This window comes from Oncorhynchus mykiss, chromosome 8 (assembly GCF_013265735.2).
Source record: "Oncorhynchus mykiss isolate Arlee chromosome 8, USDA_OmykA_1.1, whole genome shotgun sequence".
Lineage (NCBI taxonomy): Eukaryota > Metazoa > Chordata > Actinopteri > Salmoniformes > Salmonidae > Oncorhynchus > Oncorhynchus mykiss.
Window position 1 is genome coordinate 13,317,329 of NC_048572.1, and position 14,152 is coordinate 13,331,480.

At 44.6% G+C, this 14,152-nt stretch overlaps 1 protein-coding gene across 2 annotated transcripts; it reads right to left on the reverse strand.

The window, feature by feature from the left end:
* Positions 1–3,126: 3,126 nt before the first annotated feature.
* Positions 3,127–13,932, reverse strand: LOC110529423 (dual specificity protein phosphatase 10). Of its 2 annotated transcripts, XM_036984806.1 has the most exons (5): positions 13,629–13,932; positions 13,032–13,095; positions 11,316–12,222; positions 4,133–4,519; positions 3,127–3,679 (listed from the first exon to the last, which is right to left on the reverse strand). In XM_036984806.1, the coding sequence occupies exons 3-5, from the start codon at positions 12,172–12,174 to the stop codon at positions 3,414–3,416; spliced, it is 1,512 nt and encodes a 503-aa protein (XP_036840701.1). In that variant the 5' UTR covers positions 12,175–12,222; positions 13,032–13,095; positions 13,629–13,932; the 3' UTR covers positions 3,127–3,413. The 2 variants fall into 2 exon arrangements, with proteins under 2 accessions (XP_036840701.1, XP_021467255.2); XM_021611580.2 differs by lacking the exon at positions 13,032–13,095 and having other exon boundaries at positions 13,629–13,928.
* Positions 13,933–14,152: the final 220 nt, after the last annotated feature.

Here is a 14,152-nt window from a genome sequence, read left to right on the forward strand (position 1 = left end):
GTTGATATTCAAAAGTTCCGCGAGGGATCATGCACACTCCCACAGCCACCGTAACAGAGAGTTCTGTGCGGAATAGGCCTCAGCCTACACTTCACATAGGTTCTCACTTCTCCTTTCTAATGATTCAGCAGCAGATCAGTCACATTAGTACCCCTTTCCTGCAGTCAAATGACAAAATCGCCCTCTAGTGGCCTGATCGGTGGAATCTTATTCGTATTTTTTATAATTACTAAACATTCTTTTTTTTCACGCTGAAAATCTGGCGTTTCTATGTCAAACAATTTTGTTATATTTCAGTCTTCTGTACTGATTATAAAGTGTGAAATTGGGATGCAAATACATTTCTACTTATTTCTTTAAGCCCATAACCATGTGTGTGAGGTGTATACTTTTGTTTTAAAGAAGATTTGTTTAAGACTTACCAAGAAACAAACTGTGTAAATATCGCTTTGAACATATCACAGAGTTGACTACTGATGCTGAAGGGTTGGTTTGTATCCGCAGGCCGTGAAGTCGACCCCAGCCTGCTCGGCTGCTTCTGTCTGCATGCGATGATGGCCTGCACTGTACAGTGGCAAAAACAGGCCCCGTGGTGAAAAGACAGGAGTTAGTTAAGGCATCAATAGAGGCACTAGTACTGCACGTGACAGCCGAGCTTGGCGTTACGCGAGGCAGCAGAACAAGAGCTGCTCGTTAGCTTAGCGGCAGGGCTGGGAGGTTTCAAAATATTAGAAAGGGATTACAGTACCTTGCTTCTACCACAGTCTCTGGATACAATGTCTCATTTGATGCCAGAGGCCCAATTCACGGACAGCTGTTACCTTGTGATGTAGTAAATCATACTAGGCCATACTCAGAGAGCAAATGTAGTAACATACACTACAAGGGCAACTACACCAAAATATATCTAGAGGTTAGACACTACATTCAAATGGGACAAGTTAGAAGCGGGAAAACTATTTCAAAAGGAACAGGAGAGACTATAGCAGGCAGTGAATAGTCCTCAAATCTACTTTACAACTGAAGTAATACTTATAACAGGATAACCACCATTTTGTTTGAGGAGCAATCTGCTTTCAGTAAACTTGTGGTACAAAGCTCTTTATGGCAGTAAATGTATTACTAAACACAAGTGGTATGGTTGATGGTGTTGGGAGATGGAAAAACACAGTGACAAAACAAAACACACAGACAATGTGAATGGTTTCATGTATTTTTGAAGAGTAAACAGAATTAAACAAATATGCACAGACAACTAAGACACACCAGTGTCAAGAATTTTACATAAAAAAGATATATTTTATCAATCTAACTTGTGCCAAACGTACACTACATGACCAAAAGTATGTGGACACCTGCTCGTCGAACATCTCATTCCAAAATCATGGGCATTAATATGGAGTTGGTCCCTCCTTTGCTGCTATAACAGTCTCCACTCTTCTGAGAATGCTTTCCACTAGATGTTGGAACATTGCTGCAGGGACTTTTTTCCATTTGGCCACAAGAGTATTAGTGAGGTCGGGCACTGATGTTTGGCGATTAAGCCTGGCTCGCAGTCTGCATTCCAATTCATCCAAAAGGTTTTCGATGGGGCTGAGGTCAGGGCTCTGTGCAGGCCAGTCAAGTTCTTCCACACCGTTCTCGACAAACCATTTCTGTATGGACCTTGCTTTGTGCACGCGGGCATTGTCATGCTGAAACAGGAAAGGGCCTTCCCCAAACTGTTGCCACAAATTTGGAAGCACAGAATCGTCTAAAATGTCATTGTATGCTGCAGCCTTAAGATTTCCATTCACTAGAACTAAGGGGCCTAGCCTGAACCATGAAAAACAGCCCTAGACCATTATTCCTCCTCCACCAAACGTTACAGTTGGCACTATGCATTGGGGCATGTAGCGTTCTCCTGGCATCCGCCAAACGCAGATTAGTCCGTCGGACTGCCAGATGGTGAAGCGGCATTCATCACTCCAGAGAATGCATTTCCACTGATCCAGAGTCCAAAGGCGGTGAGCTTTACACCACTCCAGACGAAGCTAGGTATTGTGCATGGTGATCTTAGGCTTGCGTGCAGCTTCTCAGCCATGGAAACTCATTTCATGAAGCTCCCGATGAACAGTTATTGTGCGGACATTGCTTCCAGTGGCATTTTGGAACTCAAGTGTTGCATCCGAGGACAGTCTATTTCTTCGCACTACGCTGTCCCGTTCTGTGAGTTTGTGTGGCCTACCACTTCGCGGCTGAACCGTAGTTGCTCCTAGACATTTCTACTTAAAAATAACAGCACTTTTTATTTAACTTGGCAAGTCAGTTAAGAACAAATTCTTATTTACAATGACGGACTAGGAACAGTGGGTTAACTGCCTTGTTCAGGGGCAGAACAACTGATTTTTACCTTGTCAGCTTGGGGATTCGATTTAGCAACCTTACGGTTACTGGCCCAACACTCTAACTACTAGGCTACCTTCCGCCCACAGAAATTTGAAGAACTGACTTGTTGGAAAGCTGGCATCCTATGACGGTGCCACGTTGAACGCAACTAAGCTCTTCAGTAAGGTAATTATACTGCCAATGTTAGGCTATGGAGATTCCATGGCTGTGTGCTCGATTGTATACACAACGGGTGTGACTGAAATAGCCGAAAACCAGTAATTTGAAGGGGTGTCCAAATACTTTTATATATATAGTGTAACAGCTCAATGGTATGCGTAAAAAAAATACAGAATCGATAACAACAATTAATTCAAAAAAGGTTACTTCATGTCAAATCAGTGGTGAAATGGAAATGTTTTATCGTCATTGAATACCCATATATACACATAAGATCAGGCTCCCAGCCGCATTCCACTCAGACATTATTGCACAGTAAGCCACTTTGGGCTTGTCATGGTCACCCCCATAAACCCCTGTATAAAAATAGAACAAGAACATTAACACACCAAACAAGTCTTCATCTTTTCTGACAGGCACCGCCTCGGCCAGCTCGGCCCCAGCCTGCCTGCAACAATAACCGTGAGCCACAGCACAGTGTGAGTCTGAAGAGTCAGTTTCTCTCACTGCTAACCTGCTAAGTCCCCACAGTACATGCTGTTTTTTTTCTTCAGAAATAGTTCATCTATTTTCCTTTCCTTACATGTTTTTGCTCCTCCATGGTCAAGCACGACAGCTTCCCACTGACCGTTTTCTCTCCCCAACACTCTTGTTCCTCCAGGAAGCCAGCCAGTTCGGAACAGCAGGTATTCTGGGGTGTTTCTCATCGCCGTTGACCCAGAACCTTGGCACTCCTGTGACAGTCCCAGAAGAGCATGACTAGGAGATTCTGAAATAAAGTGATTTTGCTCTCAGAATCAGCCTGTCAAGAGTAGCCCGTAGAGTGAGTGGGATGTCCTCCTAAACCAGGAATGGCAGGTTTCCTCCTAAACCATGGTCTCCACACCGATGAGCTTTGGCATGAGGATGCGTGGTGTGATGCCGTTGTTCAGGTCCTCCTCAAACTCCAGCAGTTGGCCCATGAAGTTGAGGTTGGGGGAGATGATGGGCCGCCGGGTCTTGACAAACTTGTAAGCGTCAGTCATGGTCATCCAGGTGTGCTTCATCAGGTAGGCAATGACGATGGTGGCCGAGCGAGACACGCCTGCCTGGCAGTGGATCAAGAGGCCCATGTCCGCTTGCCGTGCTTCCTCTGAAGAGAGAGGAGAGAGAGGAGCATTTTCAACTCGTCAGAATAGAACTCGTCATTAACATAAAACATGACTTCAACAACATCACATTCATGTTTTAGTCATGTAACTAATGTCATATTTTTCACTGCAGTCCACTCACTCAAAACCTACACTGTGCAATACTGTATACTAACGGTAGTGTTAACAAATCCATCATTTCTAAGGTCAGACAACCTGCACAGCCTCTGATCGATAAAAACAAGCCATTTGAATATGTATCAACCAAGCTAAATCACCGACTAACTCCAATCCTAATGTGGCTTGAAAGAACATTATAAAACAGAATCAATTCAATGAGAAATGAGATCCCACCGCTGCCACCGACAGCAACCTCCGCCCCTCACCTCCTGTATACACTTCCACTGTACATACCACCATGCAATGACTAGACTTAGCTAACTTTTCCTGCGTACCAATGAATTCAAACGCCTCCTCAAAGTACTGCCTCAAGTTCTGCTTGTTGCTGTCGGTGGCTGGCAGCCGCTTGTAGCTGAACAGGCCTGTGTCATAGTGGTAGAGCGGCAGGTGGGTGGTGACGTTGAGTACAAAGCCGATGTTGTAGCGCTGTAGCCTGTGGGCGTCCTGCGCGTCGTGCTCGTTGCCCAGGTACAGGAAGGGCAGGATGGGAGTCAGCTCGGCATCCTCGATGTCCGGCGTGGAGGGCAGGGACATGGAGTGAGGTAGTGCCCCCGTGTGGCCGGAGGCCCCGCTGACGCCTATGCCGGCGTCCAGGCTTTCGTGGAGGTGGAGGGAGTGGTCACACAGGTTCTGGTGGTTCTGTCTGAAGCAGCTGAGGCCCCCTGGGTAAACAACAGACAGCAACAGGATGAGTCAGTGGAAAACAAATACGTTTATATCCTATGACACTTAAGTTAACATCTGCAGGTATAATGCCTTATCCTTTATTACAATGGCAGGTCACGACTGGTAGTTGGGGAGTTTTGACTGGAACAAGTCTGCTACGTGTCTATTGGAGGAAAATATTACTGTATTGAACTATCAAACAACAAATCATGTCCATCCAAATTGTCTCTAGCTAATATTCTGATGTTATTCCTTCTTTCTGTCTCATCTCTCCACCTCTCTCTCCTCCTCTTCCAACAATGACATTTTGCATATTCATCTGATAGGGTGGCAAAATAGGTGACCATATTATCATAGCATAGACTTTCATGGCCTGATGTCAAACACTGAGACACTCCAAGCCCCCAACCAACCATTCAAACCATATCATTTGTTTGCCATTTGAATTTTCCGTTTGAATTGGATATCAGTTTGTAGGGAGGGCTTTGCACTTCATCTGTTTCTGTCTGTAGGACTAGATCACCTAATGTCCTGTTCATCTGTTTCTGTCTGTAGGACTAGATCACCTAATGTCCTGTTCATCTGTTTCTGTCTGTAGGACTAGATCACCTAATGTCCTGTTCATCTGTTTCTGTCTGTAGGACTAGATCACCTAATGTCCTGTTCATCTGTTTCTGTCTGTAGGACTAGATCACCTAATGTCCTGTTCATCTGTTTCTGTCTGTAGGACTAGATCACCTAATGTCCTGTTCATCTGTTTCTGTCTGTAGGACTAGATCACCTAATGTCCTGTTCATCTGTTTCTGTCTGTAGGACTAGATCGCCTAATGTCCTGTTCATCTGTTTCTGTCTGTAGGACTAGATCGCCTAATGTCCTGTTCATCTGTTTCTGTCTGTAGGACTAGATCGCCTAATGTCCTGTTCATCTGTTTCTGTCTGTAGGACTAGATCACCTAATGTCCTGTTCATCTGTTTCTGTCTGTAGGACTAGATCACCTAATGTCCTGTTCATCTGTTTCTGTCTGTAGGACTAGATCACCTAATGTCCTGTTCATCTGTTTCTGTCTGTAGGACTAGATCACCTAATGTCCTGTTCATCTGTTTCTGTCTGTAGGACTAGATCACCTAATGTCCTGTTCATCTGTTTCTGTCTGTAGGACTAGATCACCTAATGTCCTGTTCATCTGTTTCTGTCTGTAGGACTAGATCACCTAATGTCCTGTTCATCTGTTTCTGTCTGTAGGACTAGATCACCTAATGTCCTGTTCATCTGTTTCTGTCTGTAGGACTAGATCACCTAATGTCCTGTTCATCTGTTTCTGTCTGTAGGACTAGCTCACCTAATGTCCTGTTCATCTGTTTCTGTCTGTAGGACTAGATCACCTAATGTCCTGTTCATCTGTTTCTGTCTGTAGGACTAGATCACCTAATGTCCTGTTCATCTGTTTCTGTCTGTAGGACTAGATCACCTAATGTCCTGTTCATCTGTTTCTGTCTGTAGGACTAGATCACCTAATGTCCTGTTCATCTGTTTCTGTCTGTAGGACTAGATCACCTAATGTCCTGTTCATCTGTTTCTGTCTGTAGGACTAGATCGCCTAATGTCCTGTTCATCTGTTTCTGTCTGTAGGACTAGATCGCCTAATGTCCTGTTCATCTGTTTCTGTCTGTAGGACTAGATCGCCTAATGTCCTGTTCATCTGTTTCTGTCTGTAGGACTAGATCGCCTAATGTCCTGTTCATCTGTTTCTGTCTGTAGGACTAGATCACCTAATGTCCTGTTCATCTGTTTCTGTCTGTAGGACTAGATCACCTAATGTCCTGTTCATCTGTTTCTGTCTGTAGGACTAGATCACCTAATGTCCTGTTCATCTGTTTCTGTCTGTAGGACTAGATCACCTAATGTCCTGTTCATCTGTTTCTGTCTGTAGGACTAGATCACCTAATGTCCTGTTCATCTGTTTCTGTCTGTAGGACTAGATCACCTAATGTCCTGTTCATCTGTTTCTGTCTGTAGGACTAGATCACCTAATGTCCTGTTCATCTGTTTCTGTCTGTAGGACTAGATCACCTAATGTCCTGTTCATCTGTTTCTGTCTGTAGGACTAGATCACCTAATGTCCTGTTCATCTGTTTCTGTCTGTAGGACTAGATCACCTAATGTCCTGTTCATCTGTTTCTGTCTGTAGGACTAGATCACCTAATGTCCTGTTCATCTGTTTCTGTCTGTAGGACTAGATCGCCTAATGTCCTGTTCATCTGTTTCTGTCTGTAGGACTAGATCGCCTAATGTCCTGTTCATCTGTTTCTGTCTGTAGGACTAGATCGCCTAATGTCCTGTTCATCTGTTTCTGTCTGTAGGACTAGATCGCCTAATGTCCTGTTCATCTGTTTCTGTCTGTAGGACTAGATCACCTAATGTCCTGTTCATCTGTTTCTGTCTGTAGGACTAGATCACCTAATGTCCTGTTCATCTGTTTCTGTCTGTAGGACTAGATCACCTAATGTCCTGTTCATCTGTTTCTGTCTGTAGGACTAGATCACCTAATGTCCTGTTCATCTGTTTCTGTCTGTAGGACTAGATCACCTAAAGTCCTGTTCATCTGTTTCTGTCTGTAGGACTAGATCACCTAATGTCCTGTTCATCTGTTTCTGTCTGTAGGACTAGATCACCTAATGTCCTGTTCATCTGTTTCTGTCTGTAGGACTAGATCACCTAAAGTCCTGTTCATCTGTTTCTGTCTGTAGGACTAGATCACCTAAAGTCCTGTTCATCTGTTTCTGTCTGTAGGACTAGATCACCTAAAGTCCTGGAGGTAATGTCATATTTCTCATAATTTAAATAGTGAGGGAAACATTCAAAATGTCCCCAAGACAATCGACACAGCATTCCTTCTGAAAAATAGCTATCATCACTCTCCTCAGCGCCAAAGATGGCGGCCAAATAAAGATGATAAATGTTGAACATGTGTCTCGCTGGACATCTGCACTCCTTCAAATAAACCCTGTAACATAACGTTAACACACACAGGGCCTGAGAGGGAGGCAAATACTGCCAGTTACTGTCAGTTTCAGTTAGTGGGGAGGGGGGGGGGCTTTGCACCTGTTGTCATGACGCCATTGACACCCTGGAAGGGGTGAGGGGGGATGCATTGGGGCCTGACATAGAGTATCAGTTCATGTATTGTTTGCATTACAAGATCTACAAGAGCTGACATCATGCCAAGTGAGGTGATCATATGGCCTCACCGGCTTCACCATGGAAATGGGGCAGTTGGGGATCTCCTATCAACTGTCGACTAGGGAGGATGTTGTAAATCATAACATGGTCATAAAACCAGTCTAATTAATAGGGCCACACTAAACAAACAAATTCAACTGCTATGTTTCTCTAAAACATCTCTCTCACACTCCCTCCAAGGGGCATGTCGTTATAATAATTAACCAACAGTAAATCATGGAATGAGAGTCTCTTCACACAATCCCTAAAGGCGTTGAACTTTACTACAGTTGAATAAATCATAGTGACCACCACAACGAAGTTATGATATTACTAAGTGTGTGTGTGTGTGTGCACGTGCATGTGCTTGTGAGGCAAGATTTAGCTAATCATGCATTAAATATCTTTCTCTTTTTTCGATTTTTCAACAAACTAACAGATTTGAGTGTTCACCCAAAATACAGCTCATTTAAAAAAAAATCGAAATGGTCTTCTATTGCACATATTCAAGCGATGCCTTTCTTGTGATGCACTCAATTGGTAAATGGCTTCTTTTGAAAGGCGAGAGTGAGAACGAAAGGCAGAAGAATCTTCCGGCACATTGTGGAGAGAGATGAGATCTGTGAAGTGTGACCGGCTGTCATTCTCTTTCGACTATCTCACAGAGGAAAGCACCTTTAAGTGTCTCTTTCACTTTCAGAAGCCGCCAGCACTGTTCCTCACTCATAAATGACCACTTCCCGGAAGCGTTGAAGGCTTTTCATACTCTATTTCCACTTTCTAATGCTTTCCGTCAACTGTAAGTTCCACAGTCTTATATCAATAATGATGTTTGCTTTATGCCATGTTTGTCAGCTACAGTATATAACTAACTCCTACATTCAGATCTGGGTCACTGGGAAAAAGGCCCGTCAGGACTAGAAATGTCTGCTTCTGGAGAAAGCCAATGTTTAACCGATAGAATAAAACAGTCTTCCACATGTCCTTAATGTATAAGTACATTTTAACTAACATTTGGTATCCCTCTTTAATGGTAATATTAAATACCATTTGTACATTTCACAAACAATTCTTATGAAATCAAAATAGTACTGTAAGCCAAAAAAAATCTAGCACATACGTTTCATGGTTTGTGTATTTCTGGCTTTGTAATCAAGTTAATTTTGGTTGCAGGGTCATAACTGATTAAAGATATCCACAAATTATTGATCCAACGAAACATGATTATAGTACAAAGTATAAAAAAATACATTTTAAAGAAGAACATGATGAATAAAACATATTCTATTTATTTTTCTAAACCTCTTCAAAGAGACCAGGCCTGTGTTCCAAATGGCACCCTTTCCCCTTTCAGTGTACTAGTTTTGAGCAGGGTCCATAGCAAGTGCAGTATCCTCCATAATCAATAGTAGAATGAATCACGTCTGGTTCTAAATTACACTGATGCTGGGAAACCCATATGACGATTGTTCCTCCACACACACACACACACACACACTCACACACACTCACGCACATACGCACATACGCACACACACACACACACACACACAGTGTTCTCTGCTGTACGGTGTCAGCGGTTGAGACCAGGTCGTGGGGCTGAGGGCTCAGGGCTCATGGCTCAGGGCTCAGGGCTCATGGCTGAGTCGTTTGATTCCTGCAGCAGTGGATGCCTGGATTTCATGAGAATTAAATCAGACATTCTGTTCTGCTATGCTGTAGCCCGCTCTCTGTTTCCTCACCGCAGCAGACAGAGATGGACGCAGAGGGAAGGGGAAGTAGGAAGGGAGGGGGAAGGAGGAAGGAAGGGGAAAGTAGGAAGGGAGGGGAAGGAGGAGGGGAGAGGGAAGGAGGAAGGAAGGAAGGAAGGAAGGAAGGAAGGAAGGAAGGAAGGAAGGAAGGAAGGAAGGAAGGAAGGAAGGAAGGAAGCTCCTCTGGAGAGGAGAGGAGAGGAGAGGAGAGGAGAGGAGAGGAGAGGAGAGGAGAGGAGAGGAGAGGAGAGGAGAGGAGAGGAGAGGAGAGGAGAGGAGAGGATGGCATCAAGGTGCTACAGTATGACCTCCCTGAAAGACCGCGTCTGCGAGGCAGACGGCAGACACACAGGAGCTGCTGCCTCAACAGGGCTCCGTATTTACTAAGAGCTGCCTCCCAGCCTCTGCAAAACAGCCAAAGCATGTTACATACCCTGACAGGACTGAAGCTGCCCAACAAATTCTGTGTTTGTGTGTGTGTGTCTGGGTGGTGTATGTGTGCGTGCAAATCATCAGGGTGTGAAGGCTAAGGGTCAGCTGATACTGTTGGAATCAGACTTACATACAGTATATACTGTAGTTTATAGATGGGTAGTACACAGTAAATGACAGTATGAGTTACTGAGTAAGAAGCTTACACACAATGGAGGCAAGACAAAACGGCCTTACATTTACTTTACACCTAACATGAGCCTATTCCTCAGGGACATACATACATTCAATAGCAAATATCCCCATTGCACCTCTACCAACTTCATTGTCTATTGCCACCTACCTCTTCACAACAGAAGTATACAGACAGGCTAGTCTCTGAAAAATGAATTAGACAGACCAACTTACAGCTACATAAACCTATCTCTCTCATCCTCTCTGTTAATCAAAACAGTCATGTGGCTTTCTATATTAGAGACCTCATCTTCCCTCATCCTTCAACCATTCCAGATAAAGACTTCATCCTCTTCCCTCATCTTTCAACCATTCCAGATAAAGACTTCATCCTCTTCCCTCATCTTTCAACCATTCCAGATAAAGACTTCATCCTCTTCCCTCATCTTTCAACCATTCCAGATAAAGACCTCATCCTCTTCCCTCATCTTTCAACCATTCCAGATAAAGACCTCATCCTCTTCCCTCATCCTTCAACCATTCCAGATAACATCCCAGGTGTTTCTAATTTGACTCGTTGAAGCTTAAACACAACCTCCAGAGAACCTCAAGAGAACCCCCCTGTTATGGTTTAAAAGGCCAAACGGATCCTAAATCAGCACTGCTACACTACCTACTCTGAGATCTTGAAAAGTTGGGATCTTTTAATGTTGACTGTACTATACCGACTGTGTTTTATCTTTTATTGAGAGTAATTTTTTTTTGTGTTGTTTTCTGGTTTGGCAATGCCACTGTCAGCCAGAAAAATATGCTTACAAGGTACTTGGAGTCAAACAGACAGGCTTGGATGAGATCTTTAAGATCAGGGCACACAGCAAGGCTCACAAAATCATTTTAGACCCAAAACACCCCCTGTACCCAGACTTTGAACTACTCCCCTCATGGTGCAGGTTTAGGGCACCCCCCGGCAGGAATAACAGAACTAGACAATAACTTGTGCCAGGTGTGATATCCCTCCTAAACAGCTCGGGCTAATGTTCCTATCGACCCAGTAAGGCCAGCAGGCTCTTTTTATTAGTATGTAACTGTTATGACTTTTGCATTGTCAATTTGTTGTCTACTGTATTTAAACGCCACTTTAAACGTGAACATGATACTGCAACAATAAAGTCAGATAAGTAAAGATGCTGTACGAGCCCAGAACTTCGGTCCTACCTTTGAGAACAATGGGGTCCTTTCCCTCCCTCTTCAGCGAATCCAGGACCACATGAAGGGGCTGTGAGGAGGTCACCCTCTGGGGATCCATTGTACTCTCGTCGTACACCACAATCTCTTTGGAGAAGATGCCCTTAAAGGAGTCCTTGCCGGAGGACTCACGGCACGAGAGCAGGTCCAGCACGGTGATCTTGCCCTGCTGCAGCCGTCGCCGGCTGATCTTGTCCGAACAGTTGATGTGCACTGCACCCTGGATGTGGCTCTTGTTGTAGTCCATGAAGGGCCGGCAGTCGATGATGACCGGCACCGGCCCGACCGGGTGGCCCATGGGGCACCTGGCCATCCGCTTGGCCAGCTCATTGGGGTGGATGACCCGGACAGTGGACCCTAGAGCCTTGGTTGGGCCAGAGGTGAGACTAGGGTCGCTGAAGGCCTCATGGTGTATCATGCCCATGCCCGTGACTATGGGGTTGGGGGAGGCGGGTCCAGCATAGCTGAGGTTGGGGCTGCTGGCGCTCACCTGGCTGACGTGGCTCTGCTGCTGGCGCTGGTTGTGCTGGCTGTCCTTCTCGTAGGTGGTGACCGAGCAGCAGCTGGCACTGGTGCATCCACACGACAGGGAGCGCGTGGAGCCGTTAGATGAGGGCATATAAGTGAGGTTGGTCGCCCGGATCTTCACCACCGTTGTGCTGATGACGGTTGTCTTGCTGACAGGGCTGGTGACAGTAGTGTCCAGGTAGCTGGTGTCCAGGTAGCTGGTGTCCAGGTAGCTGGTGTCCAGGCGCAGTCGGAGTTCCTGAGGTCGGATCGGCCTTGGCAGCGCCACCACAATTCTGTCGTCAAGGGGAGATGGAGGCATGTGGAGGCTGAGGGTCGGGACGTCTACGGAGAACTACAAGATGCCCGTCTGGAAATATGGAAAGAACAGATCAGGGGCCGTATGTATTAAGTGTCTCAGAGTAGGAGTGCTGATCTAGGATCTGGTCCCCCCTGTCCATGTAATCTTATTCATCGCGATCTAAAAGGCTAAACTGATCCTAAATCAGCGCTCCTACTCTGAGATGCTTTATGAATACTGGCCCAGATCAGGATTTGAATGGACTCAGTGGAAAAAAGCATCTGTATAGACTCAATAATAAGCACAGCATGTAACGCATCGCATGGAGGTTTGGTGATGACCAATGTCATTGACTCTCTCAGGGGACAATGAATGAGCTACAGGTACTTATCTGTTTAATCAAACATGTATAGTACTAAACGGCTACACAGTAACCAAATACCATATCTATCTACTTAAAGGTCTGCAAGGCAACTGCCACAGTTGGTGGGAATAACCAGGTAAACGAGAGAGACTACTGCCAATTTAGTAAGGGTGGGTATTAACCATACAATGTATTTTGTAAACTCAGAAAATGTGGAGTGTCCCATGAAAATGCATGACCAAATAATATAACCATCACAAATATGTGCAGGTAATTGAACAGCCCAAATGTATGGGCTTCGCAGCTAGGCTACTGTCAATTTCACAGTGCAGTACAATAAGCCTTTGAATTTCGTGTGACAAAAAGACTGCTGAATACTGCATCGACGTGTAGGGCTACACCGCAGTTTGGTCTCTCTCTCCAAATCACATCTGGAACAGTCATAGGGTGCGGGAAAAGCTGCTTAAATGTAATCAAACGTTGCAATAAAGATGTAATAAAACCATGTCCTCACATCAAAAGACGCCCATGGTGGCGTCCTCTGACCCGCGCATTCAGTATCCAGCTGTTTCAACTAGCTGGTACGGTAGAAAAGAAATCACAGGGTGTACATACATTCATTGACGAGACCGGCATAAGGACGTGCTGAGAATAAAGTATGGAGGGTTTCGGCAGTACAGACATGGTTTGTAAATGTCATTTCACTTCAAAGACGCCGCGGTTGCATGAATGTATCTCACATAGTAAAACATTGTATAATTTGTAGTGTAAATCTAGTCTTGATCATTTTGGCAACAACCGGTTACAGGTATATTTGTTCACAGTGATATTGAAGAGTCAACAGTTCATCATCTGTCAGAGGTTTACATGAACGAAATTAGTTCATGCAACGATCTGAAGGCTTCATGATATCGAATATATAATTTCATGTGAAATTCCCATAATCTGACATCGTTCATATTTCGCACTGTTATGACGTGAAATGTCTGAGTATGGCATGTTCGTGTTGATTAACGTCAGCGCTCTGACCGTTTCATTTCTATACAACTTGTAAACTATAGTATAGACTTTGAAGTGTCGCCTATTAAAGGATTTTTAAAAGTGTACTTACATTTTTGTAAAACAATATTTTGTGCGCTCCGGGTGAATGTAGAATGATTTTATTTGCGCTCAACGTTGACTCCATTCAGCCTGTCCCAGTGCCGAGGATCCGCAACATTTTTACTTTTAGCCTGGTCCTCAGTAATAATATACAAGGGGTCAGCCAACCTAGTGAAGAAGCACTTTAGGATTGACACGGGTAAGAGCCAATACACGAGTTCATTAATATTAAATGCATTCGTTTTGAACAGTGAGAGCGCAGCAAGAGCCAACCCCGTAGTGGGTGGGAGTTCAGATGCGGGTGTTAAATCAGCTCTCTGAGGATAGGGCTGTCGAATGAACAATGCTTACAGTCCCATGTATTAGGGTAGGGTGATGTCACTGGCAACCAATCAAAAGGCCGATACTAGGCAGAGCGAAGCAAGCGTAGACTGAATACTCCATGCTCTGATGAGAAGTTCGTTCATCCTTGGTTTCGTGCCCCGCGCCGTCTTTAATGCGTTATTCTCCGCCTATTGATGCAGAAAATGCAGT

Excerpts from the sequence above, each read along its gene's own strand:
- LOC110529423 (XM_036984806.1), bottom strand. The coding sequence starts at position 12,174 with ATGCCTCCATCTCCCCTTGACGACAGAATTGTGGTGGCGCTGCCAAGG. Across the intron at positions 4,520-11,315 it reads GGACCCCATTGTTCTCAAAG|GGGGCCTCAGCTGCTTCAGA; the intron begins GTAGGACCGAAG and ends TTGTTTACCCAG. Across the intron at positions 3,680-4,132 it reads GGAGGCGTTTGAATTCATTG|AGGAAGCACGGCAAGCGGAC; the intron begins GTACGCAGGAAA and ends CTCTCTCTTCAG.